The sequence below is a fragment of the Rhinoraja longicauda genome, chromosome 13, assembly GCF_053455715.1.
Source record: "Rhinoraja longicauda isolate Sanriku21f chromosome 13, sRhiLon1.1, whole genome shotgun sequence".
Classification (NCBI taxonomy): domain Eukaryota; kingdom Metazoa; phylum Chordata; class Chondrichthyes; order Rajiformes; family Arhynchobatidae; genus Rhinoraja; species Rhinoraja longicauda.
The window spans coordinates 26,812,653-26,827,952 of NC_135965.1; the positions used below are offsets into that span (position 1 = coordinate 26,812,653).

At 42.0% G+C, this 15,300-nt stretch overlaps 1 protein-coding gene across 6 annotated transcripts in view; it reads left to right on the plus strand.

Annotated features, from left to right (window-relative positions):
• hdlbpa (high density lipoprotein binding protein a) overlaps nucleotides 1-15,300 on the plus strand; it is a 70,813-nt gene that overhangs the window by 42,707 nt on the left and 12,806 nt on the right. For 3 of the 6 annotated variants that reach the window (XM_078410617.1, XM_078410616.1, XM_078410615.1), the window contains exons 10-21: nucleotides 129-237; nucleotides 2,892-2,970; nucleotides 3,657-3,796; nucleotides 5,230-5,334; nucleotides 5,432-5,545; nucleotides 6,182-6,268; nucleotides 8,274-8,405; nucleotides 9,940-10,158; nucleotides 10,954-11,175; nucleotides 11,689-11,907; nucleotides 13,073-13,211; nucleotides 14,669-14,808. In XM_078410617.1, coding sequence (XP_078266743.1) covers nucleotides 129-237; nucleotides 2,892-2,970; nucleotides 3,657-3,796; nucleotides 5,230-5,334; nucleotides 5,432-5,545; nucleotides 6,182-6,268; nucleotides 8,274-8,405; nucleotides 9,940-10,158; nucleotides 10,954-11,175; nucleotides 11,689-11,907; nucleotides 13,073-13,211; nucleotides 14,669-14,808 — 1,705 coding nt within the window. The remainder of the gene's footprint in view (nucleotides 1-128; nucleotides 238-2,891; nucleotides 2,971-3,656; nucleotides 3,797-5,229; nucleotides 5,335-5,431; nucleotides 5,546-6,181; nucleotides 6,269-8,273; nucleotides 8,406-9,939; nucleotides 10,159-10,953; nucleotides 11,176-11,688; nucleotides 11,908-13,072; nucleotides 13,212-14,668; nucleotides 14,809-15,300) is intronic. The other 3 variants (XM_078410618.1, XM_078410620.1, XM_078410619.1) reach the window with 3 other exon arrangements.

Here is a 15,300-nt window from a genome sequence, read left to right on the forward strand (position 1 = left end):
ATCTATTTGGAGACGTGTTGTATTTTCTATGCACTTATTTACTGCATCTCGTTCATATGAACCTTTTTCAAATGGGTTGTTTATACTGGATCTTTACTTTCTTCTGTGGTTACATTTTCAATCATGCTGCAGGTGTATATTGAATTCACTGATGGTGAAGATAAGATTTGTTTGGAAGGCCCAACCAAGGAGGTGAAACAAGTCCAAGAGCAAATTGAAATTGTTGTACAGGACCTGGTGAGTATTGGATAAAAAACAACCTTGAATTTAACTAACTTTTTTAGCAATATTGGCTCCTGAAACTTTTTGTGCATATTTAAGAGGGCATTTGTAAATTAATCGCCATCCATTTTGGGAGGCTGCATTTCAGAGCAATAATTAAGGAAAAGTGGGCAGTGCATTGTGACCAATGAGATCAAAAGATTTATAAATTACTGGTAACGTTGCAAATACATTAACTGAACCAGTAATTAAAGGTAGATTCTGAAGTAACATCGAATCACACAGCCAAGTGAACAAATCATAGGGAGGCAATGCAGCCGGGTTTGAATAGCAATAATGGTGAGCTCATAAATAATTGTTGGGACTGATTGCACTGATACTTTGAGTTTGGCCAAGCTGGGCTGAAACATTGGGAATCTTGATCAAACTGCAGTGCTTAACGGATGGGTGTGCAAGAAAGAACTAGATGCAGGTTTAAATCTAAGGTGGACACAAAATGTGGGAGTAACTCAGTGGCACAGGCAGCATCTCTGGAGAGAAGGAATGGGTGACGTTTCAGGTTGAGACTCTTCTTCTGACTGATGTCAGGGAATGGGCGGGATAGAGATAGAAGTAGTCAGAGACAGTAAGACTGGTGGGAGAACTGGGGAGGGGATAGAAAGAGAAAGCAAGGACTATTTGAAGTTAGAGAAGTTCATGTTCATACCGCTGGGGTGCAAACTATCCAAGCGAAATCTGAGGTGTTGTTCCTCTAATTTGCACTGGGCCTCACTCTGACAATCAGCAAGGCCCGGGGCTTAAACGTTGGATTACGAATGGGAGGGGGGTTGAAGTGCTGAGCAACCAGGAGATCAGGTTGGTTAAGACGGACTGAGTGGGGGTGTTCAGTGAAACGATCGCCGAGCCTGCACCTGGTCTCGCTGATGTAGAGAAGTTGACATCTGGAACTGCGGATACAGTAGATGAGGTTGGAGGAGGTGCAAGTGAACTTCTGCCTCACCTAGAAAGACTGTTTGGGTCCTTGGATGGAGTCGAGGGGGGAGGTAAAGGGACAGGTGTTGTATCTCCTGCGGTTGCAGGGGAAAGTACCTGGGGAGGGGGTGTTTGGGTGGGAAGGGACGAGTTGCGGAGGGAATGGTCTCTGCAGAAAGGGGTGGGATCTCATTGGAGGTGGCGCAAATGTTGGAGGATTGTATGCTGTATGTAACGGCTGTTGGGGTGGAAGGTGAGGAGAAGGCGGACTGCTTGTTAAGAATGGGGGGAGGGGGAAGCAAGAGTGGAGCTGCAGGATATCGAGAAGATCCTAGTGAGAGCCTCATCTATAATAGAGTGCTTAATGGCTGATCTATCCTGGATGCTTGCTGAGGTCTTGCCATAAATTGGTCTTCAAATTGTTCAATTCATTCCATTCTATATCAAGTGTCTGAAAGCAAAAAATACTCCTGACCACAATGTAGCCTTCAGCACAGAAACCACTTGTGTTAGCAGCTAAGCTTTTGGTTATGGTATTGGGATTTTTCAAACAGTGTGGGATTGCACGGTTGTGACCTAACCACAAACTGGGTAAATCTCATTTTGACCGGTTACCAATACCTACCTGTTCCTATGTATATTAGCAGTGGAAGGTGTCATTTGGTGTTGCCAAATGCTACTTGTTTATCAGCATTCATGGGATTCCATTACCTGGCTCAATATGTGACAAAGGACCTGAAGATTGGCTGCCTTAGACATCCATATTTTTTTCCGGCAAGTGTACCCTTAAACAGCTCCAGTAAAATTTGATGTGGGGGGATGGAAGGAAGAAGAGGCTAGTTGGGGAGAAACATATTGCCGGAGTCACTCAATGGGTCTTGCAGCACCTCTGGAGAACATGGATAGATGTTTTTGGTTGGGACTGATTAGACTGATTTGTAGTGGGGGAGAGAAAGGTGGAAGAGGTGGGGTTGGACTGATTAGGTTGATCAGGTGAGGGGGATGTGGGGTTTGGCAGATGTGGGGTTTGGACAAAGGCCAGAGATGAAAAGTCTAGGGGGGTGATAAGATGCAAAATGTGGAGACCGAGGAAGGATTACAAGTGGAAGGGGACAGGTTGGGGGAAAGGGAGAAATGTGTGCACATTTAGGTGGGGCAACATCAGTGAAACCAAGAATGGACTTTGCCCTCTGTTTCACCGAATGCATGCCTTTGGTCCACCAAGGCCTGCTGGATCTCCCAGATGCTAACCATTTTAACCCTTTCCCATTCCCATACTGACTTTCTGTCCCGTGCCTCCTTTTTTGGGGGGGGGGGGGGGCACGTGCAAATCGGAGGAAACGCACCTTGTATTCTGTTTGAGCAGCTTACAACCCAATCGTATGCACTATTTGAATTGTCCAAGTTTGGGTAACTAGCCTATAAACAACCCCTCCCCCTCTTTCTTGTGCCCCACCTCAATGCTCACCCACTCTTCATCCTGTCCACTTTCACCTATATTCCTTCCTATGGCTTCATGCTTCTATTTGCCAACACCTTAAATGAGCAATTGTTGCCATCAGTGTCTTTCTTAATCAATGACTTCCTTAATGGATTTGACAAGGTTTAGCAGAGTGTGAACAATAAGTCTGTAAATATGGTTGTAGATCTTGGTTGCGTTGCTTGACAGATAATTTGTGTTAATATTGTATTTGCAGGTTAATCGGATGGACTTTACTGAATTGACAGTTGATCCCAAATTTCATCGCCACCTTATTGGGAAGAATGGAACAAACAGTAAGTGTTCGGTTATGTGTACAAAAATAAACAGTTCTTGTTAAAATTAAATTAAATAAGTGTATACCTGGACACAAGTAGCTAATGTATATCACAGATTATTAACTTTTATTGCCGCATAGTGTAGTTTTGTTTTGCTAAAAGTGTGTCGCTGTATTCCTCCACATCTGAGGAGCATTTATTTTTTAATAATTTGATGTTTGAGAGAATAGTTGGAGGGGGAAATCTAGACGGATCACTCATTTCTGGCAGCAAATGATGGTCCAGAAATGTGTTGGGGAAAATGAGTAGCCTGAAAAGAATTGGGGGTGCAGTTATGGAACTTGAAGCTTGGTGCAGAGGATAAATCAGCATGGGCAAATCGCATTAAAACTGAGTGTAGCACAGAAGAGAAAATATACTGACTTGACATGGCAGGCTGGGTAAATATCAACTCTTTTCCAGTTTATTTAGTATTTGAATGTTGGTATCTGGTTGCAGATCTTAGTGGGGTTTTCCTTTCACAAGCATAAACTAGTCCTGATTTAAACGAGGTGAATTTCAATCTAACACCAAGTTGTTACCTCTTCAGCTCCTCACATTACAACGTTGAGATATTTCATTATTTGAATAACTGATTGCAAAAATTATCTTGTACTTGGATCGATGCTTCGTAATGTAGATTGTTTCTTTTGGGCTTTTCTAAGTCAATCGCATCAAGGATCAGTACAAAGTCTTGGTGCGAATCCCCCCTGATAACGAGAAGAGCAACTTGATCCGTATTGAAGGTGACCCTCAAGGAGTTCAAGATGCCAAGAAGGAACTGTTGGAGCTTGCATCCAGAATGGTGAGTCGTGTAAAATGGAAAATAGCAAATTGGTTACTGCAAGTTCTAATCGAAATGCTACGCCGTTTCTAATTGTGCTACTGAAGTTTGCATTTGAAAGGCACTTAGACAGATACATGGATAGGAAAAGTTTAGAGGTATATCCACCAAATGCAGGCAAATAGGACATTTTGGTCAGCGTGTAAGAGTTAAGCCAAAGAGCCTTTTCCATATTGTATGGCTCTGACTATCTTACCTGTGGTTAATAGCAACTCCTCTTGATGTCTAATTTTGAGAAAGCTTTTAAGGTGCAAATTTCCTTGTATAAAGTGATTGGTTTAATGGCAAATTGCTTGCCATGGAATGTCTTGTATCTAAACTCAAACCCAACATTGTCCAATTCTTGTTGACGAGCTGGTATTGTAACTGGGAGCGTTTGCTTTTTTTGTTAGAGTTGATGAGGCAACTTGGCTTGCTTTTTCCTTTAACTTAGCTGAGAACTGCTAAATTTAATGCAGTCTAGATCAAATTCTGAGACCCTCTACATTTTCCCACAGGGAAAACATATTTTTACTTGTAATTTAGCCTTGGCTGAGTATGGGTGTATGTAAATGTGTAAGACAACTTGAAAGGGTGCTTGTGTTCAGAATCAAGAATTCCTTTGGGGATGGTTAATATTGGGGGTTTTTCTTGTGAAACCTCAATGTGTTTCTTAGTTCCACAAAAGGTAACTTGAAAATTGTTACTATTTTGGTCAGTTTGGCAACCCAAATGTTGTTCTGCTATATCGTGCTTCTATTTAGTGCGCATAGAATTTGGGGCAAATAATTTTTAAACCAGCCCTTTTCTGACGTGGGATTGAGGACGGGGCATCTATATTTCTTGCTACTCTTAACGCAGCTTGGACATCAAATCTAGATCTGCCAAGTGTCAATTGTTTATTGATTGACAGAAGCAGAATGGAAGCAGGCCATTTGACCAAGTAATTCCAGGCTGACCGTAAATCCCCTCTTCACACTTGTTCAATGTTGTCCCACTTTCTCATCTATATTCTACACAGTAGGGGCAATTTAGAGGCCAATTAACCTACAAAATTGTCTGTCTTTGGAATATGGGAGGAAACCAGAGCACCCAAAGGAAACCATGTGGAAACTCCACATAGACAACATCCAAGGTCAGGATTGAACTCTGGTTTCTGGTGCTGAGACAGCAACTTTAGATTTATATTCTGATTAGTTTGTATATACACCAGAATGCAATGTAATTCCTAGTTTGCTTTAAGCTCTGCCAGTAAATAATAAATACAGCAACGAATGTAAAGCAGCAATCTGAAAATAATACAAAATAATAAAGTGCAATGTAACCAAGTATTACAGCACTTGTGGTGTACAGTTGAAAGCAACAAATAATGACTTCCTATCTCCTGATTTTAAAAACATTTCTGCAATCCATAGGAAAATGAACGTACCAAGGATTTGATTATTGAGCATCGTTTCCATCGTACCATCATTGGCCAAAAGGGCGAGACGGTCAAAGAGATTCGTGACAAGTTCCCAGAGGTAATCCTCGCTGCAAATGTTTATATTTTTCCCTCCATCTTCCATTTTGTTTTTTTGTATTAGAATTTCTGTTATGTTATTTGTTTCTCTGTTTTAGGTCATAATTAATTTCCCTGATCCAACTCAAAAGAGTGACATTGTGCAACTGCGTGGTCCCAAAAATGAAGTGGAGAAATGTGCCAAGTTCCTGACTAAAATTGTGGCTGAACTTGTAAGTGAGCAGTTTTTGCCCACTTTTCTTTTTTAAAACAGTTAGCAAAACAGTTAGGAGGTACAGTGTGTAGGAAGGAACTGCAGATGCTGGTTTAAACTGAAGATAGACACAAAAAGCTGGAGTAACTCGGGGGTCATACAGCATCTCTGGAGAATGTGTAGGAAGGAAGTGCAGATGCTGGTTTTGCAGCTATTTTTGTGATGCAACGTGCTATGCCTGGCTGGCACAATGTCAGATTTTGAAATAAACATTCTGAATGGTAACTAGTGGGATGGGATAAAAGTTGGTGAGTTTGGTTGAGAGACGAGCACTATGATGGTTTTTGCATTGTTTATTGTTTGGAAAAACTACAGTGAATTTATCGTCAGTACAATCACAAAGCGCGTCTAAATCTACAAATTCTGTAGCAAAAGTCCATACTCTGAACAATTAGTCTTGCAACTGCAGCTTTTAACAATATGGGTATAACTTGTCTGCATATGTTTGAATGGAGTGGCTTCTAAGGTTCAGTTATTTTTGCTTCAGAGGAGGGAAAATGCTGAGATTATGATAGTTAGTCGAAACTCGGGTTGGGAATGATTTTGTACTTTTTCATAACATTGCTATTGATTTTGTGTTCCCCATTAAATTTAGGTGGAAAATAGCTATTCTGTCTCGGTGCCAATCTTCAAGCAGTTTCACAAGAATATAATTGGAAAAGGAGGAGCAAATATCAAGAAGGTTTGTACTTTTAATTTATTGCTCTCAAATCAGTGAACACCCTCTTGACTGAAATTGGCATGCATGAGTAAACTTGAGTTGTCCCCTTCATTCTGTTGCAAGATTATCTGATTTAAATATTGCAAATAAATTAAATATAATATTGCTGATAGTGAGGATTGGGATTGTTCTAGTTTACTTCTAATATTTCACATTCACACCTATTTGTTTAAACCTATTTGAGACATGGAGAGAATTGTAGACTACCAAAGGAAGCATTGTATACAAAAATTGCCCACCATCCAACTGCAGGCATTGAATTTGTATTTAAGATCCTCCATTGTTCCAACCCCGTTTGATGTCAAGAGTGTCTTTGTTATATGTAGTGGATGTGAACAGGAACATTACTTGCTGCAGCTTTATGAGCACGTTAGAGACAAAATCACAAATTCTGTTATTCTCACCATAACATATGGTAAACCACACCATAAATGCAAAAACCAAACTGCACAGAGCAACAATAGTAGTACAACATGCTCTGTGCTGAGGTAGGGTTGTAGAATGTGTTTCAAGAACCAGATGGCTGATGGGAGGAAGGTGTTCTTAAACTTGGAGGTAACAATTCTCTGGGTCCTGTACCACCTTGCTGATAGTAGAAGCGAGAGTGCAGCCAAAGTGGGTGTAGATCTTTGAAATTAGCTGCTGGCTTGAGGCAGCAATTCTTGTAGATCCCTTTGGCCAGTGATCAGTACCTGTGGTGGACCAGGCGGTGTCTTATGTACTGCAGCTTCCTTTGTTAAACATTTTTTAATTTTTGAACCAGGCCATGATTCAGTCAGTTGGTATTCTCTTCACAATACAGCTGTAGAAGTTTGATAAAGTATTTCACTGGAACAATGCAATTGATGCAGTGCTCATGAAGCCTGATTGATGAACAATCACACATGGCAGAAATACTTACAGTTATTACCTGGAGCCTAAACTGCACAACCTTTTTCATAGTACTTTCACAACCACATAGCTCCTTGAACCGCTATGGATTGAGAGGACATATCAAGAACATGAAACTAGAAATTTGTTTTGCCGTTTGATGGAATCTTTTTGTTTTATTTCCCTTGGAAATTTTATAGTGGGTTGCTTCAGAGAAAGAATGAGTTGGTATTAAACTTAAGAAGTTGTATAAAAATCATTTGAATTTTATTTCCTTTTGTAGGAGGACTTAGATTGTGATCTTGGTAATTCAAGTCCACCCTGCTAGTTTCTTGTAACATGAATTGGAATTGATTTTCAAATCTGAAGAAGCCACATTATTTAAGTAGGTCGAAACAAGGAACAAGATGCTGGTTTACAAAAAATACAAAGTGATGGAATAACTCGATGAGTCAGGCAGCATTTCTGGAGAACATGGATTGGTGACCTAAAACATCACTTATCCATGTTCTCCAGAGCTGCTGCCTGACCCACTGAGTTACTCCAGCACTGGGGACCAATATTATTTGACTAATTCTGCATGATGTATAATATAAACACAACATTTACACTAGAATTTTGATAAGTATTCAATCTTCTATTTTTCTATGTGTACAAATCTTGTTCCAAACTTGGTTTACCAGGCATAGGTGATCCGTGTCTTCGGTATTCTTATGAAATTAACCGAGCATTGAGCCTGCAAAACCCTGACAGGATAAGTGAACTAACACTAGCATTTGTTTCTGTCTGCCTAGCAATGCCTCAGTAACGAGTAAATTTTAAAAATGGGAGAAAATATTAACATTAACCTTTTTTGACACATGCACATATGGTTTCAAATAAATAGGCCTGCATTTTTTTTAAAGCCTTTCTTTAAGAAAGTGCTTGGTGTAGTTAGTGGAGCAGAAGAAAGTTACTGTTGACAAGTCATAATTTGTGACATCCCTTCCATGACAGTGGCTCCCGGCCTTAGTTTCACCAAGTGGATAAAATGAGCGCACTACAATGTATTTCAAGGCTTTTATTGGGATTTTTCCTTTTCTTCAATTAACTCCAGATTCGTGAAGAAACTAATACAAAGATTGATCTGCCTGCGGAGAACAGCAACTCTGAATTGATCGTTATCACAGGAAAGAAATCCAACTGTGAGGCGGCTCGTTCTAGGATCCTGGCCATCCAGAAGGAGCTGGTATGGGATACTTCCAATTACCCTGTAGTTTAAGGCTGAGAGGAGAGTTAACACACTATGAAGGAGATTCCCATGTTTTACATAGACCCACCATGGACCATCTTTATTGAGCCTGTTATCTGCACCATACTGCTGAAGCCATGTTACAAGACTCGAGTAATTTTTTGTTGTTTATAACCCTTGGCCATCTTCAGAGCTAAATGAAGATGCATGTTCACTCGGGTGAGAGGAAGTTGTTAAATGTGAAATGTTAAATTGCCATCCTCAAAATGTAAAATAATGAAAGGTGTCTAATTTTACTGTCACTATATTTGGTTGATTGTAGCAGAAAGTTCAAATTTTCATGCTCATTACTTATTTTTCCATTGAATAATTGTTACTTTATTTTGGTATGTTAGAGCAGATGGAGTTAAAATGATAAATTTCTGGGGGAAAACATTAATTGGAACTTTTTTCCCTTTCATGGAAGAAAGACCGCATAGAAACTGGCCCTTCGGCTCAGAGTTTGCAGATACATTGAGCATTTATTGTACTCTTTACTTCCCATGAATGTCCTCTTGATTTTGCAACAATATTTCAAGGGTCGAGTATTTTATATGCACTGAGACCAGAACATGAAACGTCTTGCTCGCTGCAACTTTAGAGGCGCATTAATCAAGCAAAGCCAAATGTACAACAAATTACCAGTTATATTAGGAAACTGGACCACAGCAGTGCAAGCTGAAGTATGGAGTGCAACCGTGGTATTGCAACATCCACAGTAGCTAGGTGTTGAGGTTTGATTCTGCAAGGAGGTTCAAGTGCCTGATAGTCGATGGAGCAAGCTGTTCTTGAACCTCGAGGTTCTTGGCCTCCAGTTCCACCAGTTTGATAGAAGTAGTGAAAGGAGAATGTGGCCGGTGGTGTAAGTCGCTGATATTAGCTGCCTACTTAAGGCAACGCTTCATGTATATCCCTCTGGTGGTGGAGGGGTGTCAGTACCCATGATGGGCTGGGCAATGTCCACCACTTTCTGCAGCCTCCTTTGTTCTTGAATGTTAAAATTATTGAACCAGGCTGTGATATAACAAGTCAGTCAAAACATGCCCACATTTTTGGCAATTTACTATAGCTAATTTGCCTACCAACCCACACTAGTTAGGCACATGGAAGGAAACCAGAGCATCTGGAGGAGACTCATTGGCACCGAATGTGCCAACTCCACACAGTGCCAGAAGATTGGACAACCCAAGTCACTGGAGCTGTAAGGCAACACTGCCATCCATGGTTATGAGACTTTGTTAATAATGGAGTTGCACAGTTTCTGTGTTGGTGCGAACAGAACTAATTAGCTGTCAAGATATTTCCATTGCCCTCCAACCACCAAACTCTGCCCTGGTCCAGCTGTAGAAGCTGTTACTTTGAAAGACCAGTTATTCTACGAGGGCAGAAACAGCCATGTATTCCAGGGGAGACTGGGTAGCAACTCTGAGTGTAACCTAGAACTTTTCCTTTTACCCCCCTGGAGGTTTAACAAGTTATTTCTGCTTCATAGGCAAACATCACGGAAGTGGAAGTTTGTATTCCGGCTAAACTCCACAATTCCCTGATTGGCGCTAAGGGGCGTTTTGTCCGCTCCATCATGGAGGAGTGTGGAGGTGTACACATCCACTTTCCCACTGAAGGCTCAGGCAGTGAGACCGTCACCATCAGAGGATCTACAGAGGAGGTTGACAAGGCCAAGAAGCAGCTGCTCCACCTTGCTGAGGAAAAGGTAATTTGCTGCCAATTGGTGGTGGGAATTTTTTGTGTGGTTCTTTGAATATTCAAGCATGTTTTTGCAAACTGACTAGAAGGAAGAGATTTAGTTTTGTTTGGAGATACGGTGTAGAAAAGGGCCCTTCGGCTCACTAAGTCTACGCTAACCAACTATCACGTGTACACTGGTTCTATGTTACCCCAGTTTTGCATCCTACACACTCGGCAATGTACAGAAGCCAATTAACGAGGCAACCGGAGCACCTGGCGAAAACCCACGTGGTCATGGAGAATGTGCAAACTCTGTAAAGGCAGCACCTGTAGTCAGGATTGAACCTTGGTCTCTGGTGCTGTAAGGCAGCAGCACTACCAGTATGCCACTAGGCACAGTTATTGGTATAATCACGTGATATCTTGATCTGAAAGTACATGAATGTGATGTGATTGGTAAATCTGCAGATCAGATTGGTGTTGATGAGGAGCAGAGTAGTCTCTGGCTCAAGAACTATTTTGATCAGTTGATGAAATGGTCAGAAGCAATTTAATCCTGAAATAATGCATTTTAGGAAGACTAATGGGGTTGGAAACCGAGGAAGTGATGAGGGACGGGGAATCTTGCAGTACAATTCGAGGATTGCCGAAGGAAAAGCACAGGTAGATAGAGCAAACTGTCCGTGGCAAAACTGAGCTCAATTCCACGCACTTACTTTGAAGTAATCACTTTATATTCTACAGCTAAACGAGTTTCTGGTTGACTCTATTTTGCCGTTCAGCAAAACCAAAACCATTCTCTAAACATCTTTTTGTGCAGCAAATCAAGAACCATACCTGTGAACTGCGTGCCAAGCCAGAGTACCACAAGTTTTTGATTGGGCGAGGTGGAGCCAACATCCGTAAGGTGCGGGATAACACGGGAGCTCGGATCATTTTCCCAATGGCAGATGACAAAGAACAAGAGCTGATCACTATTGTTGGTACGGAGGAAGCTGTTGGAGAGGCTCAGAAGGAACTGGAAATCCTCATTAAAAACCTGGTAAGTTGCCTTGGACTAACATCTGCAAGTGTTTACCACTGACACATGTTCCAACGTGAGTTAGGAACCAAATTCTTCATCTTGCATGCAATTAGTGTTTGAACTAGTAGATGATCTGTAGGATGAAAGTGATAGTTGCTCCCAGATTTCATTTGATTGACAATGCTAAGTTATTCATGCTTGGGTCATCTCTGCTCGGGCCCATTCTTCCTCCATCTTTTCTTTATGTGCTTGGAAGGCAAGATCCTGATTCTTTGTATCAGCTTGGGGATGCTGAACCAGGCTGTCACTTAAATCTGGGCCTATTGAGCACTTGGCTCAACAATCTACAAGGTGGAAGGTTTAATCTATTATTGCAGATGAGCCTGCTAGGGAAAAGGTAATAGTTAACAACCCCTGCCAAGTTACTGTGCAAGAGGATCATTGTCTCTGATTGTTGCACAGTTTGGTATGTATATGAGTCATGAGAGGAGAAGGTGCCCTGCCATGCTCAGCCTTTGCTTCCATTTGCAGGATGAAGTTATCGAGGATGCAATGATAGTTGACCCCAAGCACCACCGGTACTTTGTGATCCGCCGGGGCCAGGTGTTGCGTGACATTGCTGATGAATATGGTGGCGTGATGGTCAGCTTCCCTCGCACTGGAACACAAAGTGACAAAGTAACACTGAAGGGCGCCAAGGATTGTGTGGAGGCTGCCAAAAAACGCATGCAGGAGATCGTTGAGGATCTGGTAAGAGGAATTGCAGCATTATTCTTGTATCAGGAATCTCTGGGCTTGGCAGTTATTTCATATTAAGACTTAAAGATTCAAATTATTCTATGGCCATTCCTTGCTAGTGCTCATTTGTGGAAACATCCTTATCCTGTTTCTGCATTACTGACTGCTTTCTATTACAGCTTGGTTCCTTCTGCAACAAAATGCTATCCAACTTGTTTCTGTCCTCATTTTTTGTTTAATCCAATAAGATAGATGTTGGATCAAGTTGTATAATTCAAGTAGAAGTAGATTGAGTCCATCTTAGATGAATGAATAGAGTGGCACTTGTTTGCTTGGTCTGGTTGCAAAGTGTTGTGGTCAGGCCGATCTAACAACTTTGACTTCTGTGTGGTAACTTGACACTGGTCCATTGCTTGGACTAGGTCGAGACTACGGCGAAGGTTAGACGAATTCTCTCATGATTCAATTTCCTCATTTTGCTTTAAGTGAAAACTATGTGGCTTTAGTAAACTCACCAGACCTCTCTTCTCAATGATGTTCCAAACAGTTGTTGGTAAGCCTAAGGTTTGGCTGATGTCTCTAACAGTTGTATTCTTGTTTCTTAGTCTCATAATGGCTTCTTTGACTTTCATTGGCACAACTTTGGTCCTCGTGTTGATAAACAGCAATAAAAGATTCCAAAGGTGATAGAAAGACTAGGTGCTGAGAGCTCTCTTATACCTGCGTTAAGGAAGGCAATTGAACACACCTGAGCAATTACAAACGCCTGTGAAGCCATGTGTCCCAAACATTATGGTGCACTGAAATGGGGGGGACTATGTATAAACACAGCTGTAATTACTACATGGTGAAACCAAAATGTATAAAAATGGCCTTTATTAAAATCTGACAATGTGCACTTTAATCACATGTGATTTTTTTTCTATTACAAACTTCAAATTGTGGAGTACAGAGGCAAATAAATAAATGATGGGTCTTTGTCCCAAACATTATAGAGAGCACTATGTGCTGGCCTCAACTCTTCTGTGGTGGGATGGGGGGGTGGGGGGGTGTTCCAGAGATCACTACCCTCAAAAGATTATCCCCTTCTAACCCACTTTCTTTGTAGTAAGTCACTGTATCCTTGCAAATAGAAAGTGTGTTGCGCACAAGTTAACTTTGTACTCTTTTAATGCAGGATGCTCAGGTAACCATAGAGTGTATAATTACGCAGAAGTTTCACCGAATAGTGATGGGTGCCAAAGGCTTGAAGGTGCAGCAGATTACGAAGGACCACAATGTGCAGATTAAATTCCCTGAACGCGAGGAACCTCAAGGTACTACTGCTCCTCTGAGCAGTAATAATTAATAGCCACATTTAATCTTGGCAAACAAAGCACTGTAAAACTTTAGACCATCTGGAATTTTGATGCTGTTAGATTTTGTATGTTATTGTAATTAATGGTGATGGGGAAAAGATTTAATAGGAATCAGAGGGGTAACGTTTTTACACAAAGAGTGGTGGGTGTCTGCAACAAGCTGCCAGAGGAGGAAGTTGAGGCTTGGACTATCCCATGTAAGAAACAGTTAGATAGGCACATGGATAGGACAGGTTTGGAGGGATATGGACTAAGTGCAGGCAAGTGAGACTGGTGTAGCTGCGACATTGTTGACCAGTGTGGGCAAGTTGGGCGAAGAACCCGTTTCTACACACTATCACTCTATGACTCTGTGAATATACCAATACACTTTGAAGTGGCAATCTACTGAAGAAACCCATGGGCTGAACAGCATGAGCTGCCCCCCTGCCCCATTCTCTCTCTGCTTTTGATCTACCCATGTCCTCTTGCAGCCCCACCCTCTATCACCTAGTTTCTTTCCTCCTCCCACCCAAGCTCCATCTGTCCATCACTCTTCCCTCTGGATTACGTCTCCCCCATTTTTATTTCATCCACCCACCTTACCACCCCTATTTGGCTTCATGCCTCTCCTCCCTTCTCCCCACACCCACCTGTGTCTGCCTGACAATCAACCCCTCACCAGGGTCCATCTATTGCTTGCCAGCTCTTACCCTGTCCCTCACTGTCTCTCCTTCCACCACAACTCTTTATACTTGCCATTTCCACTTTACTCTTTCAGTCTAGATGTAGGGTCCCAACCCAAAATGTTGAATAATTATTGCCCTCTACAGATACTGTTTAACCTGCTGAGTTTCCTGAGCAGATTGTGTGTTGCTCTAGTTTCCAGTTTCATGACTGCACTTTCTAATATCTAAAAAGTTAATCCATAGTGTTATAATTTTTCCAGTGAATCTAGTCAGTTTAAGGGAGCACAGGAAGCATCACCTCAATTGTGCTTTATTTGTCATATCCAACTGCACAGTGAATTCTTTTTGCATATATTACACATGCAGGTGCCACCCTGCTTTGGCGCCATGTCTAAAGTCTAGTCAGCCTGCTCGCTCGATGTACTGGAGTAGTTCCCGTGAGCTGAATCCCTCTCCAAGCCATATTGGTGTCCTGGGGACACCACCTGCAGCTGACATTGAAGACACTGGAGGCATTGCCCTGGTTCACCCTCTTACTCCTGCTCCTCTCATCTGACATCTGCAGCTCCTTCCCAGTTATGCTGTCCGTCAAGCCTTCTCTCCTTAAATTTCTTCTTAAGACTAAAACTTGTATTGGTCCCCTGTCCAAGGGACTCGGTTTAAACACTTCTCTGACACTTGTGAACTGCCCTGGGAGGATGGAACAAACTGCATTCTGACATGCATTCTTATCATTTATATACACAGCAGCCGAGCAACAAGTCCATGAGAATGGAGAGACCAATGGTGAAGTGAAGGAGGTTGATCCCTCTGTGCCCCGGAAAAATGACATCATTATCATCTCTGGGCGGAAGGAACGGTGTGAGGCAGCGAGAGATGCTTTGCTGGTACGGTGGGAAGGAAAGAGCTTGTGAAAGAGGGGCAAACTTCAAATTGAAGAATGTAGTACAAAGAGAATGCATCAATTCTGGGTATGCTGGTGTGGGTAAGAAATGGTGATCGGTGGTTGAAGGACCCATTGCCACAATGATCCACAAATTTCACAAGCCAAGCAGCACGGGGGGGGGGGGGGGGTGGTCTTCAGCCCACTGAAATAGTACTGACCACAAAGCACCCATTTCCCCTATTGTACATTAATCCTACTTCTCACCACATTCTCGTCAACTTCCTTCTGATTCTACCACTCGCCTATACTTTAGGGATAACTTGCAGTGGCCAATTAATCTCCCAACCCGCACTACTTTGGGATGTGGAAGGAAATCTATTGGGGAGAATGTGCAAACTCCGCACAGACGGCACTGGTGGTCTGGTTCAGACCCAGTTTGCAGGAGCTGAGACTCCACTACTGTGCTGCCCAATTACTTTGCTCCAAATTTGTT